Below are 21,127 nucleotides of genomic sequence, written 5' to 3' on the forward strand. Positions count from 1 at the left end.
TGCGGTATTGCACATTGTAATCAAGCACCATCTTAAAATTATGGTTAATTCCCCCAGCCTCCTTTACGGTGTTAGAAACTAAAACATCCCTATTCATAGCTTTTACTCTCATAACCTCCTTCTCTAACACTGAATGGTCATACCCTTTCTGTTCAAACCTAGAAGTTAGAATATGTGACTGCGAGATGAAATCATCGTCATGAGTACAGTTCCTGCGCAACCTAATATACTGCCCCCTGGGGATGTTACACAACCAAGAATGATGGTGACAACTCCCCAGGGGGATGTATGAATTGCGGTCAGTGGGCTTGAAATAATTGGTCATCACAAAGTGATCTTGTGCAACACTAATGGTCAAATCAAGAAATACCACCTTTTCAGGGTCAATGGTCCAGGTGAGGGCAATATTTTTTTCGTTGTTGTTAAGAGTCTCAATAAACATATTCAGTTTGTCTCTATCACCCTTCCAAACAAGGATAAGATCATCGATAAATCAATGGTAACAAATAAGCTCTGGGGGTTTATTATGAAAAACAGCCTCTTCCTCCCAGTGGGCCATAAATATATTGGCCACACTGGGAGCAAAGCGAGCCCCCATTGCTACTCCCCTAGTTTGCAAATAGTACTCTTTGTCATACCAAAAATAATTCTTGGTTAGACAGAAATTTAAACAACCCAAAAGAAATTCCTGATGCCTCCCTGATAAAGGTGAGGAGGACAATGCCCATTCTACAGAAGACATGGCATCCTGGTGACCAATGATAGTGTAGAGAACTGACATCCGCTGTTACCAAAAACCTTCCAAGATCTGAATAATGTGCTTGGTGTCTTTTAAAAAGGCAGGAGTCTTGGTAACAAGCGGTTGTAAGAAAAAGTCAATGTATTGCCCTAACCTTGCTGAGACTGAGTCGATCCCATTAACAATGGGTCGACCAGGGGGATTAACTATGTCTTTATGGATTTTGGGCAAAAAGTAAATAATAGGCGTTCTGCAAAACAAAGGATCTAAATACATTGCTTCCTTCTTATTGAGGATTTTTTGGTCCTTACCATCCTCTATGATTGCATGTAACTCAACCTTATACAAAAGCATAGGGTCTTTGCTCAGAACCCTATATGTGTCATGATCAGAAAGCAAACGCACCATTTCCGATTGGTAATATTCTTTACTTAAAATGACCAAACCACCCCCCTTATCAGCGGGGCGAATAACAATGTCTTTACGCTCAGCTAATGATTGGATCCCTCGCTTAATATACTGAGGGTCAGTGATTTTCTTAATCCTCAGCTGGTTCAAATCATGGGAAACCATGTTTTTAAAAACTTCTAAGTATTTGTTATCGGCATTTTGTGGGTTAAACGTGGATTTATTCCGTAAAGAGGAATAATGTGATGTTGAAGATTTAATTGCCTGATGCGATCGGGCCAGGAAATATTTCTTCATATTAAGGGTCCGGACATATTTTTGGATATTCACATAGGTGTCAAATTTATTAAGATTCTTGATGGGCGCAAATTTCAGACCTCGATCAAGAACCTTAATTTCATCATCGGTTAGTGTAACTTGGCTAAGATTATAAATACCCACCCCTACCGTGGTTTGGGCCTTTTGTATTCTCCTGCCCCCTCTCCTTCCTCTCTTTGTTTTCGTTTGCGAGGGCCGGTGTTTAATGGAGTGTGGGGCACCGGCTGGCTCCAATGCTCCCCTCGGGGAGGATGATAGGGTTGAGGGGGGTATCTCTGGTCCCCCCGTTGGCCTAAAAAACCCTCCTCTCTGTATGGAGTATGGTCCGCCAGTGGAGTAAATCGGTTAGAGGTGGGGACGGATTTATTGTAGGGAGGATTGGGACCACCTCTCTCCCCATGGTTGTCATACGCTGGATAGCTATTTTGACGATTAGGGGTACCGTAATGGTTATAAGGCCTATTATTACCTCTGCCCTTCCCTTTATAATTACATTTTTTGTTATTGTTCTTTTTCTTATTACCATAAGTATTAGAATAAGGTACAGAGTTAACTTGATGTGAATAATCATATTCATGGATGGGATTATTTCTAGGGGTAGCGACTCCTGTATCATTTGTAACAACATGGGTACTCACAGTGGCCGAAGCCGAATCTTCTGTGCCTGAGGAGTTCTGCCATTTATAAATAATCCCCCCATTAAAATCTTCAAAATCCCTAATGAATTTTTTCCGTTTTTTATTTTGTGTTTCTAAATCCCATTTGGTAAGCTTATTTTTGAGTTCTCCAGACAATCTATTGAACTCTTCACAATCTTTAAGGGCTTCAATGTTTTTAGTGATTTCTCCAATCTGGGAGTCGAGAGTGGCCATTCTCTTTCTCTTCCGGGTTAGGAGAAACTCAAGTAGTTCAAAACCTTTTTTGGTGAAAAAATCACTCCATTCAGACATAGACTGAACATCAACCAGACCATCATTGGGGGGTAAATCCCACCGCAGACGTCTAGGGCTAAGTCTAGCAGCAAGATACTGCTCAAATGATGTGATATCCCACCAGGTCTTGATCGTTTTTTCATAAATATAACCGAGTTTCCTAAAAGATTGTGGCAAATCATTACTAGGCTCTATAGTAGGATTCCTGGAGAATACCTCATTAATTTTAATATCTCGTTTCTCGAAATATTTAAAAACTTCCATATCGCAGCTAGATTAATGAAAATTGAACAGAACTAAAATAAAATGAAATAAATCAGCGCGAAATGGTGAGAGAATACGTACTAAAGCTGCTGAACACTAGGGTCAAAAAACAAATCCCTCAAAACAGTATAATATCAAATAGTGCAGCGCTAAAATCAAAATGCAACATATAAAACATAAATTCAGTCCAAAAAGGAGATAAAATGTCTTCAAGTGCAAACGAACACCCGTAGGAAGAGAAGTGGTTCAGGCAGCCCTCCACCAAAGGATAAGATGGCCTCTCACCTGGGGGAATGGACCCTTTAATTACAGAGGGTCAGAAAACGCCTTATAGTAATAATCATACAAGATGCAGCATCCGTCAGAGTACAGGTGACACACACTCCAATAAGACCATAGGGCTCCGGAATAAAACACTCCAATGGGGTCGGGACATGAAACAAAATGGCAACAAATAGTGCTCTCTGTTTGCAAACTATTTATTATAAAATGTAAAAAATGTGCACTCACATAAGTAGCACTCAATATGTGCATGTCAGCAGTCAGATAAGGAGAAACCTCCGTGTAGCTGTGTGGACGAGCGGCGGCCGCGGGTGACGTCACGGCGTATCCTCGTTCTGGACGCGTTGCGTCCCAGTGGGCGGGGACTTCATCAGCAGATGAGGACACGTCGTGGGCACCCGCGCTATATACAAGGTGAGTAACCATGACAACGGAAAGACATGGTGAAATCAGCCGATCGCTAAACCCGGAAGTCAATCCGGACGTGACCCCTCTTAGTAATTTGCAGAAAACGAAATTCAATAATCCAACACATATTACTGCTAAAAAAGGGGGGGGGGGTTTGAGAATGCAATAAGATGCATAAATCTAAAAGGGGAAGTGCACAGAACTAAAATATATTCTATGCGTGTGGCAAATGCGTCCCTTGTAAACATGCTAAGGGAAACATAAAGAAAAGAAAGAAGTTTCTGGCATCTGCCACAAATAAGGAATACGAGATAAAACAGCTGATAACTTGTGACACGGTAGGGGTCGTGTATATGCTGGAGTGCGGGCTCCAGTATATCGGGAGGACATCGAGACCCCTACACGTGAGGCTTGCTGAGCATATTAAAAATATTAAAAAAGGCCTCAAAACCCACAATGTATCTCGTCATTTCAAATTACATCACCATCAGAACCCAAAAAGCCTAAAATTTTGGGGCATAGAAAGGGTTACTAGGCATTGGAGGGGTGGCAATTTTCTAAGACAATTGAGTAAAAGAGAATCATATTGGATCTTTGAAACCAGGGTTCTCTGCCCTGAAGGGTTAAACGTGCATTTTGACACCAACTGCTTTATATCAGATCGTTGAGTTTTTAACATCAGAACGTATTAGTTTGAACATTGTTTATATTTGATTGTATGTATCACTTTTAGGCATATTGCAATAGTGTGGATCAGTGTGGATGAGGGTAGCCGCGGTTGACTGTCATATATATCATATATTTTATTATGCGCTCTAAAATGATCATTGGCATTGTTGATTCCATATATTTTAGTTCTGTGCACTTCCCCTTTTAGATTTATGCATCTTATTGCATTCTCAAAAACCCCCCCTTTTTTAGCAGTAATATGTGTTGGATTATTGAATTTCGTTTTCTGCAAATTACTAAGAGGGGTCACGTCCGGATTGACTTCCGGGTTTAGCGATCGGCTGATTTCACCATGTCTTTCCGTTGTCATGGTTACTCACCTTGTATATAGCGCGGGTGCCCACGACGTGTCCTCATCTGCTGATGAAGTCCCCGCCCACTGGGACGCAACGCGTCCAGAACGAGGATACGCCGTGACGTCACCCGCGGCCGCCGCTCGTCCACACAGCTACACGGAGGTTTCTCCTTATCTGACTGCTGACATGCACATATTGAGTGCTACTTATGTGAGTGCACATTTTTTACATTTTATAATAAATAGTTTGCAAACAGAGAGCACTATTTGTTGCCATTTTGTTTCATGTCCCGACCCCATTGGAGTGTTTTATTCCGGAGCCCTATGGTCTTATTGGAGTGTGTGTCACCTGTACTCTGACGGATGCTGCATCTTGTATGATTACTACTATAAGGCGTTTTCTGACCCTCTGTAATTAAAGGGTCCATTCCCCCAGGTGAGAGGCCATCTTATCCTTTGGTGGAGGGCTGCCTGAACCACTTCTCTTCCTACAGGTGTTCGTTTGCACTTGAAGACATTTTATCTCCTTTTTGGACTGAATTTATGTTTTATATGTTGCATTTTGATTTTAGCGCTGCACTATTTGATATTATACTGTTTTGTGGTGATAGACTAAGCTGAAAGTATAGGAAAGCACAGAATTCAGTAAAGCTCTCCAGTTAAGATCTAAGCTAAACGAGTGATACAATTTCTACACCAGAACTCAGGATGTGGCCCCATACAAAGATCAATTATGCCAAAGTGAACTATTAACCTATGAAATAGCCAATTTGGTTCCATAGCTTGGGAAACACAACATGAGGTTGGAAAACCGTGGGCCTGTATAATCTTTAAACCCACAATTAAAAATAGAAAATAGGTCTAGGGGAGGGGTAGTACTGCCAGTAGCTGTAATGTGCAAAAACTAGGGGGCTTTAGCAGTGCACCAGTGGAAAATATGAAAAGTCTGTGAAGCCATGTAGCTTAAATTGAAGTGCCAGGCTTCTCACATCTTTAGGCCCCTTTCATGCTGAGTGGAGCCCGCTCTGATCAGTAGGGGATCTTTGAGGATTTGGATGTCACATCTGTGCCCACTCAGTTTATGCATGGGCACAGTGGACATGGGCAGACCCCACTGAGCTCTTTGGGCGGCCGGGTGTAAACAGACTCAGCTGTCCATTTACAGTGCCTTGAAAAAGTATTCACACCCCTTGAAATTTTCCACCCTTTTGTCATGTTACAACCAAAAATGTAAATGTATTTTATTGGGATTTTATGTGATAGATCAACACAAAAGTGGCACATAATTGTGAAGTGGAAAGAAAATGATATATGGTTTTACATTTTTTTTACAAATACATATCTGAAAAGTGTGGCATGCATTTGTATTCAGCCCCCTTTACTTTGATAACTCTATCTAAAATCTAGTGTTTACTGTGTCACATGGCTTCTTGCAAACGGGACTTCTCATGGCTTTCTTCTTGCCACTCTTCCATAAAGGACAGATTTGTGAAGCGCACGACTACTAGTTGTCCTGTGCACAGATTCGCCCACCTGAGCTTTGGCTCTCTGCAGCTCCTCTAGAGTTACCATGGGCCTCTTGGCTGCTTTTCTGATTAATGCTCTCCTTGCCCAGCATGTCAGTTTAGGTGGATGGCCATGTTTTCGTAGGTTTTCATTTTTCATCTTTCCATTTTCTGATGATGGATTGAACAGTGCTCCGTGAGATGTTCAAAGCTTGGGATATTTTTTAATAACCTAACCCTGCTTTAAACTTCTCTACAACTTTATCCCTGACCTGACTGGTGTGTTCCTTGGCCTTCATGATGCTGTTTGTTCACTAAGGTTCTTTAACAAACCTCTGAGGGCTTCACTGAGCAGTTGTATTTATACTGAGATTAAATTACACACAGGTGGACTCTATTTACTAATTAGGTGACTTCTGAAGGAAATTGGTTCCACTAGATTTTAGTTAGGGGTATCAGAATAAAGGGGGCTGAATACAAATGCAGCCACACGTTTCAGATATTTATATGTAAAAATGTTGAAAACCATTATATCATTTTCCTTCCACTCCATAATTATGTGGCACTTTGTGTTGGTCTATCACATTAAATCCCAATAAAACACATTTACGTTTTTACAAAATGTGGAAAATTTCAAGGTGTACGAATGCTTTTTCAAGGCACTGTACATCAGACCTCTGATCCTGTCAGCCAAAACAGAAAAGGACATTTTTCCGTTTTTTTTTTTTTTTTTACTGGACCTGACTGGACCCCAGAAGGCCATTTACATCTGCCTGTCTATAGGCCTCCATGGTACTTCTAAACGGTTCCACCAGAAAAACTGACAGGTGGCCCTAAATTGGACTGCCCATGTGAAATGGGCCCTAGGATGTTTCAGAGTGGACCATTTCAGTTTTTGTCTGCTGGTGTCACCGGTAAAAGGTTCAACGCTTTCACTGCTTCCAGCTTGCCAGGTCCATACACCACACAAACCGCACATTCCTCCTTTTGCTATATGCTCAGGTTCACTTCAGTGACCATGAACTTATAGCAGAACTGTTCAGCAGACTCTGCTGAACAAACCAATAGCACTGATCAGTGGATGACAATCTGCTGATCAGAGCTATTCACCTAAAATATGCCTGGTTTACCAGCCCCCCTCCTTTCCTGAATGTATACATATGTTCATGTGCGCTCTGTCAGCTCAAATAGAGAGGAATGGGCGATTAATCTACTCTCTATAGTGGGGAGTCCATGCATGAGAGTCCAAATGCAGCAAGAGGTGTGTAGATGGTCACAGATGGGCCGACTGCAGATGGCTGCCGGCTCATAACAAGCTAGAAGGGGCTCTGTAGACAGTAAAAAACAAAGAAGAGTGCAGCGCCATCTAAGTGCAGCGTGATAAAAACATTTAAATATAGGACAGACAATTTTAAACTCACAAGAAAGTAGAGATTACAGCACATGTGAAATGGTATAGGAAGTTCATCCACTCCTGGAGGAAGGTGGTCGGCTCGCAGGTGGAGAGGCAGCTGATGTTCCCGGCTGTGCTGGTGGCTCCCAACGCTTCCTGGTTCTCAAGATTCGGCTTAGGGGCAGCTGGACACGTCACTTCCGGGTGGGGAGGAGCGCGTGTTCGGAGCATGCGTGCTCCTTCATCGGAATCATTGCCTGATGAAGGAGCACGCATGCTCCAAACGCGCGCTTAAGACCAGTACTGTATAGGTTTATGCAGATGGTTTAGATCTGTGTAGCACCATGCCCACAAGGGCATCCTATTAATCTTTGCGGAGGCACAGAAGAAAAGACTATATGAATCCTGTAACTCTAATACGATGCATGCTGATATTTTCTAGAATTAAACAGGCAAAACAAATAAAAAAAATCAAATTTACCATTCTGATGTATCCAAGAAGCAGATGGAACATTTTCTGATTCTGTTTTGCTCTGTTCATTATCCTCCTCATCTTCTTGAATGTCATGAAAATGTTCCTCTTCATCCATTTCCTAAAACAAAATACAGAATTCTCTCATTTAAGCAAGAGTTTACATCCAAAGTCACAGACCACATACTAAATGGCTCTTACAACTGCAGGATCCTGTATAAATGCAGATCAGACATGCACACCAGAGTAACAGGAATAACTCTAGGGCCCTCATTTACAGATAACTATAAATTGATGGCCTGTAAAGACTTTTAAAGAATCACCTATGGACAAATTTTGTGCACAGTAGTTTTTGTTGTCTAACAGGCTATTGCAATTTTGATACTTGCTAAATTTGGTATCTATTAAACCAATCAATTTAGGTGCATTTTTAATAAACACAGAGCTTTAATAAACAGTAATAAAAATAGTGTGACATAAAACAGAATTTTTGACAATGTAAAATCATTTTCTTGAAGTTATTTAAAGCTGCATTAGGCCCCTTTCACATGTGCGTATCCTTATTCAGCCATCCGCTTGCTCAACAGGGATCGCTCTGTTGATCCCCGCTGAGCCGGCGGATGACAAGTCTGTCTCTGCACACTGTGCAGGGACAGACCTGTAAAATCTCCGCTCTCCTCTATGGGGGGGGGATCGGATGATTACAGACCGCCTGTCCGTTTTTATCCAATCTGGATTTTGCGAAGCGGATCGGGGCAGATCGGAAGTCAGCGGACATGTCACTGCTGACATTCGTCGCTCCATAAAGATGTATCGTTCAAGTCCGCTGAAAAAACTGACAGGTGGATTTGAACGGTCCACACGTGTGAGAGGGTCCTTAAACCCAAAAACAAGGATGTAATATGTTGCAGGTTACCAATTCCTAAAGTGATGATAAGGTTTTGTTTTTTTTTTGTTTTTTTTGTTTAACAAACGTCATATTTACCTACTATGTGCAGTGATTTTGCATAGAACAGCCAAGATTCTCTTCTCAGGTCCATCACCGATGGCTATGGGGGCACCTGAGCTGAGCCGCTGCTGTGTGTGTCGATTCAGAGACGGAGCCGCAGCTTGGCCCCACCTCCATCTCTCTCCTCATTGGCTCACTGACTTTGATCACTGGCTCCTGCTACAGTTTCTCACCTAATCAGGAGGGAGAGTCCCGGACAGCCTTGGGTCTCATGCAACATTGATTAATCAAGATGGGGCTCACGTAAGTATTAGGGGGGCTGCTGCACACAGAAGGTTTTTTATTTTAATGCATGGAATGCATTAAGATAAAAAACCTTCTGCCTTTAAAAACACTTTAAATGTTGTGGCTACATTCATTTTTTCACCTGGATTTCACCACCTTTACTGGGATCTCCCATGTCATCAGGCCTATTACCTATGTGACTGCCTCTGTTTTTAGTGGTAGGAACAGAAGTTCTGATGTCAGAAACCAGCCTTTGCTCAATACTTTGCTGAAGCACCTTTGGCACCAATTACACCCTCAAGTCTTTTTGAGTATGATGCTACAAGCTTGGCACACCTATTTTTGGCCAGTTTCTCCCATTCTTATTTGCAGGACCTCTCAAGCACCATCGGGTTGGATGAGGAGCGTCGGTGCACAGCCATTTTCAGATCTCTCAAGAGAAGTTCAATGGGGTTCAAGTCTGGAAACTAGCTGGGACGTTCTTGGCTGTGTGCGTAGGGTCGTTCTGTTGGAAGATGAACCCTTGCCCCAAGTCTGAGGTCCAGAGCGCTTTGGAGCAGGTTTTCATCAAGGATGTTTCTGTACATTGCTGCATTCATCTTTCCCCTAATCCGGACTAGTCTCCCAGTTCCTGCCGCTGAAAAACATCCCCACAGCATGATGCTGCCACCACCATCGTTCACTGTAGTAATAGTATTGGCCAGGTGATGAGCGGTGCCTGGTTTCCTCCAAACATGATGCTTGCCATTCAGGCCAAAGAGCTCAATCTTTGTTTAATCAGACCAGAGAATTTTGTTTCTCATGGTCTGGAGAGTTCTTCAGGTGCCTTTTGGCAAACCCCAGGTGGGCTGTCATGTGCCTTTTACTGAGGAGTGGCTTCCGTCTGGCCACTCTGCCATACAGGCCTGATTGGTGGAGTGCTGCAGAGATGGTTGTTCTTCTGGAAGGTTCTCTTCTCTCCACAGAGAAACGCTGGAGCTCTGTCAGAGTGACCATCAAGTTCTTGATCACCTCCCTAAGGTCTTTCTCCCCGATCGCTCAGTTTGGCCAGGCGGCCCGCTTTAGGAAGAGTCCTGGTGGTTTCAAATGTGTTCCATTTACGAATGATGAAGGTCTACACAATTCCTTGTACTTCATGGCTTGATTTGTGCTCTGACATGCACTGATAACTATGGAACCTTATATAGACAGGTGTGTGCCTTTCCAAATCACGTCCAGTCAACTGAATTTACCACAGGCAGACTCCAATCAAGTTGTGGAAACATTTCAAGGGTGAAAAAAAGGATAGCTAAGCGGGTACCACATCCATATATAGACTGTTTAAAAGATATAGGACCATTTGAGTGGAATTTACCGGTACCAGAAAAGGAACACTACATAATCTTATGAAATTCAATTCATTACAGATATTTTTACAGGAATAAAAGTTGATACAGAATAAAAACAAAAGAATTTGAGCTCTCATTAATATAACATATCAGATCCCTATTACTGCTGGGCATCCAATGAATGTAGAGATCTCTCTTCCGGAGAACAGGGATCTGGAAAAAAAGAAAGGCAGAACAATGTCTTGGTTTAAATGAAAATCAGAAACCACCTTCGGTAAAAAACTAGGATGAGGGCGCAGTACCACTCTATCCTTGTGTATAATCAAATAAGGCTCCTTACAGGACAGGGCTGCTAATTCTGAAACTCTTCTAGCAGAAGAGATGGCCACCAGAAAAATTAACTTCCTTGTCAACAAGACCAAAGGAATCTGATTTATTGGTTCAAAAGGCTGTTTCTGTAACACAGCCAGGACCAAGTTCAAGTCCCAGGGGTTTAGGGGCGCTTTAACCGGAGGATTAAGACGCATCACCCCCTGTATAAAGTTTCGGACCAAAGAATGCGAAGCAAGTGGCCGTTGAAATAATACCGATAAAGCCGAGACCTGGCCCTTAATGGTACTCAAGGCCAGCTTCATCTCTAATCCTAATTGTAGAAAATCAAGAATTCTACCTATGACATATTTCCTGGGATGCCAACCTCTGGATTCACACCAGGATACATAAGCTTTCCAGACTCTATGATAAATCATTCTGGAAGCTGGCTTCCTTGCATTAATCAAGGTAGATATGACAGGACCTGAAAGCCCGCGACTCTTCAGAACGTGGGTCTCAATAGCCAAACCATCAAATTTAGCGTTTGTAAGGCAGGATGGAACACTGGACCTTGAGATAACAGGTCTGGGCGTACCGGTAGGGTCCATGGGGAACCCACCGTCATCCTTACTATTTCTGCATACCAAGTCCTTCTGGGCCAAGCGGGGGCCACTAGAAGTACCGACTTCCTTTCCTGCCTGATCCTGCGAAGGAGTCGTGGCAGTAGCAGAATAGGCGGGAATGCGTAAATCAGTGAGAAATGATGCCACGGAATCACCAACGCATCCGTCCCCGCATGCAAGAGGATCCCTCGTTCTTGCCACAAATCTGTCTATCTTTTTGTTGAATCGGGATGCAAAGAGATCTACATCTGGGACCCCCCATCTTTGGCATATGGCCCAAAAGACATCGGGGTGTAGAGACCATTCCCTTGGGAGTAACTGCTGGCGACTTAGATAGTCCGCCTGCCAGTTCACTATCCCTGGAATAAAAACTGCCGATATGCATGGCACATGCCTCTCTGCCCAGACTAAGATCTGGTTCACCTCCTTTTGAGCAGCCCGGCTCCGGGTGCATCCCTGATGATTGACATAAGCCACTGCTGTGGCATTGTCGGACTGGATCCTGACCGGGCAGCCCTGTAACCTGATAGTCCAGGTTTTTAGGGCTAGATATACCGCCCGGATCTCCAGAATGTTGATGGGTAAGGTCCTCTCTGTCTTGGACCAGATCCCCTGAACCGCAGACTGTTCCAGAACTGCTCCCCAACCTGACAGACTGGCATCTGTTGTTACCACCGTCCAGGTAACCGGTAGAAAGGATTTCCCCTTCTGCAGGTTTTCGGGTATGAGCCACCAATTGAGGCTCTGATGCACCGCATGCGACAGGTACATTGGAAAGTCTAATGCCTGAACCTTCTTGTTCCAGGTTGACAGAATACTGTGTTGCAGCATTCTTGAATGAAACTGAGCATAGGGAACTGCTTCGAATGAAGACACCATCTTCCCTAGCAGCCTCATACAAAGGCGGACAGAAGGACCCTTCTTGGTCCTGACTGCCAGAATCAGCTCCCTTAAAGCAGTGATCTTTGCCTGAGGTAGAAATACTTTCTCCTGGCTTGTATCTATGATCAGACCTAAATGCTCCAGTCTTTTTACTGGTTTTGGGAAAGATTTTTCTAGGTTGAGGATCCAACCTAGGTGTTCCAGATACTTGACTGTGGACCTCAAGTTCCTGTTCAAGGAGGCTACCGACCGGTCTATCAATAGCAGGTCGTCTAGGTATGCTATGACAGCTATACCCTAAGCCCTTACTCTGGCCAGAGGAGGGGCCAAGACCTTTGTGAACACCCGAGGTGCAGTGGCTATCCCAAAAGGCAGAGCCACAAACTGGAAATGGCGTCCTCCTACCTCAAAGCGCAGAAACTTCTGATGAGCAGGAAAAATGGGCACATGCAGATATGCATCTCTGATGTCTATCAATGCCAGAAATTCTCCTCCCTGCAGGGTAGAGACTACTGTCCGGACTGATTCCATGCGGAAGAACCGAATCCTCGGTTCAGATCCCTTAAATGCAGAATGGGTCAGACATCCCCATTTGGTTTTTGGACCATAAAAAGGTTGGAATAGAAGCCCAATCCTTGGTCCTTTGCGGGAACCATCATAATGATCTCCTGCGACAAAAGTCGCTCTAACGCTAGAAGGAGCGACTGCTTCTTCTCTGTGTCTCTGGGGACACTTGATCTGAGGAACCGAGGAGAGGGAAATTCCTGAAACTCCAGCTTGTACCCTAAGGTTACCGTGGAGATTACCCATCTGTCCTGGAAATCCTCCTGCCAGAGCCCTGAGAATTGTCGCAGTCTTCCCCCCACTCGAGTGAGCGGGGGCGCCCCCTCATGCCGAGGTCTTAGTGTTTTGCCTAGTAGGCTTCTTCCCCCAGGACTTCTTCTGTCCCTGGGGTTGACTTTTGTCTCTGGACCCAGATGGAGGCGGCCGCCGAGACTGCCTGGAGGCTGAAGCCCCCGGCGCTGGGTAAAGAGTCCGTTTGAAAGAGGGACGCTTACTCTTCTTCTTAACAGGTAAGAGAGTGCTTTTCCCACAAGAGATTCTCTTGATATAGTTATCCAAGTCCTCTCCAAACAACCTTTCACCATGAAATGGAAACCCCGCCAGGAGCTTCTTACATGGTGCTTCGGATGACCAATTTTTCAACCATAGGATTCTACGTATATGCACCAACCCCAGTGAAAGACGTGAGGTTTGCACGATAGAATCTCTAATGGTGTCAACCACAAAGCATAAGGCCGCTGGAAGGTTAGCCAACCCCTGGGCCTGCTGTTCAGGTAATACTTTGATGACCTGCTTAACATGGTCTCTTAAGTATTGACAGACTCCAATCGCTGCTACTGCAGGTTGAGCCACTGAACCTGCTAAGGAAAAAACATCCTTCAATAGGGATTCCATCTTTTTATCTACAGGATCCCTGAGCATCTGAGCATTGTCTACAGGACAAGTCAGACTATTATTTACGGAGGAAATGGCCGCATCAATGGTCGGTATTCCCCACATTTTAATAAACTTTTCTTCCATCGGATAAAGTATTGAAAACTTTCTCGGCGGAAAAAAACGTTTGTCTGGGTGATCCCACTCAGAATAAATGAGCTTTTCAAGTAACAGGAAAAGCCTGTGCTGCTTGGAAAGGTTTCAGTAACCCCAAAGCAGAAGAGGATTCTTTAGCAGTTTCAGGTAGGGGCAACTTAAATGTGGAGCGGAACCAATCCAGTAAGGATCTGCACTAAGACTTTCTCCTCTTGGGAAGTCGCAGAGGGTCCCTCTCCACCTGATTCCTCTGAAGAGGAATCATCCATCCCATCCTGATCCTCTGAAAGGGATTCGTCTCCTTTATCCCAGAGCTCCTCTTCCTGAGGGTCTTGGGGAACAGAGGAAGGCCTAGTACGTTTTCTTCCACTGAGTGAAGCTGTAATCACGGCCATTAATCTTTCCTCTAAACCATTAATGGTTGAGGAAAAAACCTCTTGAGTAATGTATACAGGGGCTGAAGTGCCAGAAGCAGGTATAGCCCCTGACCCCAACGGCTCTCCCTGGCTAGCCGTCCCTGGCCCTGCAGGGGGGGGGGAGGATGCTGCTGACAGGGGGCCCTCAGAACCTGAACGAGATCCCCTAGTGTCTCTGGTTCTTGGGGTGCTTGAACCTCTTCTACCCATAGTGCAAAGCAACAAGGTGTGAGGTATCACAAATGAACACTGACTGCTGAGCGATGTAGTCTGGCTAAAAGCCTTGCTACCCAATGCTCAGTCTGGTGTTACTTCAGTAAATGCTGCCTAGGAGAATGCCTGTGTCCCACCTTACATGCGACCGTCAGCTCTGTGTCTCTCCAAAGGCTGTGTGCACCTGTACAGAGTGCCTTAATAGCCTGCAGCTGGCCTGAGTGGGAGTCTAAGCACCTGTGCTGACGTCCCGCCCCTCCCCCCCTCTACCGCGCCCCCTCGAATTTTGAAAAAAACTAGCGCTTCCCGCGCTGGCCGACTCTCCTGAAATACTATGGAGGAAGGCTGGGGGAGAGGGAGAGAGGCTGGTAGTGAAGGGCCTGCCTGACAACAGCCATGGCGAAGATGGCGGCGGGGGCTGCGGTGCCTGAGCGGTATAACCACTGTCTAGACCCCTGTGGCCTCCCCCCTAGCCTGGGGGGAACATTCATACATGAGAAATCCCCCCATCCATCCTACCGTGAGCCGGCCAGGTTTGTGCTCTTGGCAGCCCCCGGTGGTCACAATATGCATAGCATGCATTTATCTTAAAGGAGAAACCTACTAGAATTAGAAAATTCTGTGGAATCTCCTCTTACCTTATCCAGCCGCAGGGTTCAGTTAATACAGACTCAATCTTCACCTCTCACGGTGGGCTCCGTTTGAAAAAACCGTCAGAGACTGGGGCCCCCTACGAATAGGGGGATCCTGCAGTTCTGGGCCCGTAAAAGAACCCGGCTAGAAATTAGGCTAGAAAACCATTTTCTAATGTGCGGGGTCCAGCTCTCTAAAAAGAGAAGCATTACAGGTAAAACCTTGTTTCTTCAGACACAAGACCCTGGTACCATCCAATTCGGCCTAGAAAGGACACTTTGAATGGATCCGGTCTGCCTGGCTTGCCCCAGTATAGGATATAGGATATTCCCTTTGGAGCTCAGCACAGGACATCTTTACACATCCATCACCTAAGACACTGGCGTAAAAACTGAGGTATCCCTGCAAGGGGAGGGATTATATAGGGGGTTGAACTTCCTGATAGGGTGTGCCAGTGTCCAATCACCAGTGATACCCTATATAACCCATCAGTAATTACTGTGGCTCTGTGTCCCGTGATGTTCGAGAAAGAAATATGCATAGTAATAATAGGTTCCATCAACCATAATAATACACTACTTACTGGATAGAAGTATTCCCAAAGTCACTACACCGGGATAAGAGTTAATAACCAGTACGGTGTGTTAATCAATATGGCTAGTTATACTTTCTATAGGAGTTAGTTGGATAACTAGTTACTACTGGTTATTAACGCTTATCCCGATGTAGTGACTCTAGGGATACTTCTGTCCAGTAAGTAGTGTATTATTACGGTTGACTGGAACCTATTATTACTATGCTTATTTTTTTGGAGACTGATTTTCCATTCTGTCCCTCTTATAGAATGGGCCATGTAGATTTATTGGCTGATGTATCTGGGGAGGATATCGCTGACCTAGACTCCTTTGGATAGCACATGGCATGTTGCATACATGAGCGTTGTCTCTGATATGCGAGTTGCATTCATATTACACTGTTCTCCATACTACTTATGGGGACTATATTTCTAAAATGTTTTGCTGCATTTTATATCCGCTGCTGAAACATGATGTTTCCCTCCTTGTCTCCTACACAGAATCCCTCTACTTACAGTCAAGGTATTAAGGTCCTGAGAAAGCAGAAAGCGAAACGTCGACCTCTTTGACCCAGCAGTAATAAGGATCCAATATGTTATATACATTATGCCATTATATTAATGAGAGCTCTAATGTTCTTGTTTTTATTCTGTATCAACTTTTAAATATTTCAAGGATGATCAGTGGAAACAGGATGCACCTCAACTCAATTTTGAGTGTCATGGCAAAGGCTGTGAATACTTATGTACATGTGATTTTTTTTAATAAATTTGCAGGGATTTTAAACAAACTTCTTTCAAGTTGTCATTATGGGGTATTGTTTGTAGAGTTTTGAAGAAAAACGTGAACACTTTCCGAATGCAGTGTATGTGCCTGTTATACCATGTACTTGTATTAAAAAGTCTCCTGTTCTATTTGTCTTGCTTTCTTTGGGGAAATCCCAGGTGTTCCTGCCATTCCCTCTGCTTTCCTATTAAAAACTGACCACACTATGCAGGAGAACACACCATGGTCAAATCTAGCTATGCCGGGAACTCATCCTGCTTTTCTTCAACCAATGGGAGCCAATGGCTGCGCTGCTATCAATCTATCCAATCAAGACCTGAGAAACCGGGCCAGAGAGGTAGAGCACATCTCCGGCAGGGGATTGAACGGGCTCAGGTGGGTAAAACAGGGGGGCTGCTGAGTGACAGAAGTTTTTTCACCTTAATGCATAGGATGCATTAAGGTGAAAAAACACAAGGGTTTACAACCCCTTTAAGGATCCACAGCCCATCGCATCAATAGATGAACAGGGCTGAGATGGAAGGAAGACAATTGATATGAGAGGAAAGTTGTGGTAAAGGCCTACGTGTCTACTTATAGGCGTCTCCATTTTGTTTAGATATTAATAATACACGGTCTCTAATCCTTTTTAGAACGGGCGCTTGGTTTCACCTATATAAAAAGGCTTTGCACTGGCAGGTCATAATATATACAACTTCAATGGATTGACAAGTAACTCTGCATTTCGGTGTCCACAGATTATTATTTGGCAAGAGCACATTGGGACCTTTGGATATATTCCAGGTATTTTTGTTCCAATTGGATCCACACAAGTGTAAAAACTGGCTATCAAAGTATCTACCTAGAGTACCTAGATTTCTTGTAAGTAATTTCTGGGAATTGTTTGATGTGCTTGCCGATTTTTGGATCGGCCGTTACTAAATACCAGTACTTGTAAATTGTCCTGACTTTTTCATGCTGTCTATTGTACCTAGTAATAATCCTAGTAGATGGAGTTTGAGTGGGTTTTTCGGGCTTGTCTATCAAAGTATGTCTATCTAAAGCTCTAACTTTATTGAAGGCTATCCTCAGGTAAGTTTTATGGTATCCTCTAAGAGACATTCTTGAAGGGCATCTGCCTCCTTCTGAAAGTCACTGTCCAAAGTGCAGTTGCGTCTTAATCTCAGGAACTGGCGATACTCCTCAATAGAGGTTTAGGATGCGAACTGCTGGCATGCAGAATAGTATTTCCAGCCGATGAATGAAGGGTTGACCTGGGATGGCCCTGCATACTCATCCCCCCTCCCCCTTTCATCCGAATCATGCTGTGACGTCATACGCTGCGGCAGGATGGGGAGGGGTATATAAGGACCCAACATGGTAGTGACTCTATCCTCAAGAATCTGAAAGAATGGCTCTCTAATGGAGAGAGCTTGGATTTCACTAACCCTACGGGCTGAAGTGACTGCCACGAGGAGCACTGTCTTAAATGTGATCGGTCTTAGAGAGGCCACCGAGATAGGTTCAAATGGTGGACCCAAAAAGGCCCTGAGGACAATCGATAGGTCACAGGTTGGAGTTTGTTAACTCTGACCGGTTTATCTCGTAATTGCTTTGCAGAACCTAGCGATGAGGGGGTCCTCTTGTAATCGTTTCTCTAGGTACACACTTAAGGCTGCTATCTGAACCTTAATAGTACTATGAGTTAATCCCTTGTCTATCCCCTCTTGGAGAAACTGTAGGATGTTTGTTGTATCCTTGTTTACCTCACAACGGCTATCTAACCAGCTGTTACACTTACTCCAGACCTTTCTATAAATAGCTCGGGTGACTGGTTTTCGACTCTGTAGAAGGCCTAAACAATACTCTGTTAGGCCTTTGCTCCTCAGAATTTCTTCCTCCGTAACCACGCTGAAAGGTTCAGCAAGGCTACTTGCGTATGTAAGAGAGGTCCCTGTGACAGGAGATCTTGTCTGCAGGGAAGCCTCAGAGGAGGCTGGTCTGTCAACTTTAGTAAAGTTGGAAACCATGGCCTCTGGGGCCAAAATGGTGCCACTGGGATTAAACACGTTTCTTCCGCTAGAAACTTCGCTAGAACTCTTGGGATGAGGTGAAGCGGTGGAAACGCATAGGCCAAGTTGAAGGTCCAGGGAGTCTGTAAGGCGTCTACCGCCAAGGGTTGATCTCCTGGGCATAGCGAGCAGAAACTGAGAACTTTTGCATTCTTTGTTTGCAAATAGGTCCACTTCTGGTTTCCCCCAGTAAGTTGCTATGTGTTTGAAAACTTCCGGATGCAGAGTCCACTCTTGATTTGAAACTAGTTGTCGACTCAAGAAGTCTGCAGTGCTGTTCTGCTCCCCCTTCAGGTGTATTGCAGCGATGGATTCCAGATTGGATTCTACCCACTGAAATATGTGCTTGGCCACCAACATTAGCCAAGGACTTCTGGTGCCTCCCTGCTTGTTTATATAGGCTACTGCTGTCATATTGTCTGAGCGGACTTGTAGATGGTGACCTTGTATTGTGTCCTGAAACGCTAGTAGGGCTCTGAGGATAGTCTTTACTTCCTTCCAATTGGAAGAGAATTGTTTCTCCTCTGGCGTCCACCTGCCCTGGGCCCAGCATGAGTTGAGATGGGCTCGGCAACCCCAACTGCTTGCATCCGTGGTCAGTGTGGATGTGAGAGGCAAGAACCAGAGTACCCCTTTGTTTAAATTTTCTTTGTCCTTCCACCACCAGAGGGAACGTTTTACTCTGGTGGGGATCGATAAGCATTCTTCCAGATCTTTGTCCTTTAACTGTTCCAACACAAACCTCTGAAGGTCTCTTTGGTGGAACCTGGCCCATTGTACGGCCGGAATTGCTGCTGTCGTAAGTCCTAATGCTGACATCACCTCTCTCATTGTACATTTGCTGCCGGTTTGAAGAAAGGGCATCCTCTGCTTCAGATTCAATCTTTTCTTCTGGCAAGACTATCCTTTGATCTATGGACAGGATCTTGTAACCCAAATACAGAATATTCTGTGTTGGGGTTGTTCTGGACTTTTCCAAACTGATTATCCACCCCAATTGACTGTGTTATGTTGTTGTGTTAACTCTAAGTCCTGACAAAGTTGTTTCTCCGAGTGGGACATGAGGAGCAAGTCGTCTAGATACGGAATGATCGAGACTGACTGAAGTCTCAACAGAAATTGTGCTTCCCCGAGAAACTTGGTAAAAATTTCTTGGAGAGGACGGCAGTCCGAAGGGAAGTGCTCTGCACTGAAAGTGATAAATTTTGGTATCTGAAATTGCCGTACGAAGAAATTTCTGGCATTCCTTCTTTATTGGGATATGCAGATAGGCATCCCTTAAATCCAGGGTAGACAAACACCTCCTTTTGGAGAAGATTCTGTATTAAGTAAATGGACTCCATCCAAAATCTTTTGTATCGAATGGAGAGGTTCAAGGGTCGGAGGTTCATGATTAATCTGAACTTCCCTGATGGTTTTTTTTACCACAAAGATGTGCGAGTAAAAACCATCCCCCTGCTCCTGAATAGGGACTGGTGTCAATACCTCTTGATCCACCATCTCCCCTATTAGTAATGGTAAGGCCCTGGCCTTTTCTGAGTGTCTTGGAAGTTTTGTCAATAGAAATTGAGGGTGGGTCGCTGTGAAATTCCAGCACATAACCCCTTTTTATTATGTTTAAAACAAACTCGTTTAAGGTTATCTTTTCCAACTGCGGGAGAAAATTTTTTAATCTTCCTCCCACAGGGACCCTGATGTCACTGGGGTTTAGGGTTCTGACTGGGGCGTTAAAAAGTATACCCCCTTTTCCTTTTTTGCCCTGTCCAGTGCTTTTTGGGTTTGAAGTCCTTCTCTGTTTTTGAGGGTTCCTCTGAAGGACGAAAAAACTTCCTTTGAAAGTTTTTCTTTTTAGTGGGAAAAGTTTTCTTTTTATCCGCCGTTCTAAGGCGGTATCTAATTCAGGGCCGAAGACTAAGTCTCCTGTAAAGGGGACATTGCACAGGCGTGTTTTGGACGCCGTGTCTCCCCCCCCCCCCAGTTTTTATCCAGACTGACCCTCTGGCTGCGACAGAAAGTGCCGCAGTCTTAGCCGAAATTTTTATGGAATCAGTTGACACGTCAAAAATGAAGCTTGTCGCCTTAAAAAGCATAGGGAAGGTTTTTAAGAGCTCCCCTCTAGGAGTGCTTGCTTTTAGGTGTTCTTGTAGTTGTGACAACCAGAACTCCAGATTTCTAGCTACACAAGAAGTGGCCAAAGCTGGTTTCAGGTCTGCCATTGATGCACCCCCGGCCCTTTTTAAGACTACGTCTGTTTTCCTGTACATTGGGTCCTTTAAATGACCCAGATCCTCAAAAGCGAGGTCAGACTGTTTCGACACTTTGGACAGTGGGGCGTCTAGTTTTGGATTTTTATTCCAGACCGCCTCTGGGCTCTCGTCAAAGGGGAATCTTCTTTTAACCACTTCAGCCCCGGAAGGTTTTACCCCCTTCCTGACCAGAGCACTTTTTACAATTCGGCACTGCGTCGCTTTAACTGCTAATTGCGCGGTCATGCAATGCTGTACCCAAACGAAATTTGCGTCCTTTTCTTCCCACAAATAGAGCTTTCTTTTGATGGTATTTGATCACCTCTGCCGTTTTTATTTTTTGCGCTATACACGGAAAAAGACCGAAAATTTTGAAAAAAAATGATATTTTCTACTTTTTGTTCTAAAAAAAATCCAATAAACTCAATTTTAGTCATACATTTAGGCCAAAATGTATTCGGCCACATGTCTTTGGTAGAAAAAAATGTCA

General features: G+C 44.3%; 1 protein-coding gene across 1 annotated transcript in view; it reads right to left on the reverse strand.

The window, feature by feature from the left end:
* Positions 1-21,127, reverse strand: part of CEBPZ (CCAAT enhancer binding protein zeta) — a 259,115-nt gene that overhangs the window by 201,204 nt on the left and 36,784 nt on the right. Inside the window, exon 4 of the mRNA XM_073627558.1 lies at positions 7,755-7,866. Within this exon, the coding sequence (XP_073483659.1) occupies positions 7,755-7,866 (112 nt within the window). The remainder of the gene's footprint in view (positions 1-7,754; positions 7,867-21,127) is intronic.

This window comes from Aquarana catesbeiana, linkage group LG04 (assembly GCF_042186555.1).
Source record: "Aquarana catesbeiana isolate 2022-GZ linkage group LG04, ASM4218655v1, whole genome shotgun sequence".
In the NCBI taxonomy this organism is placed as follows: domain Eukaryota; kingdom Metazoa; phylum Chordata; class Amphibia; order Anura; family Ranidae; genus Aquarana; species Aquarana catesbeiana.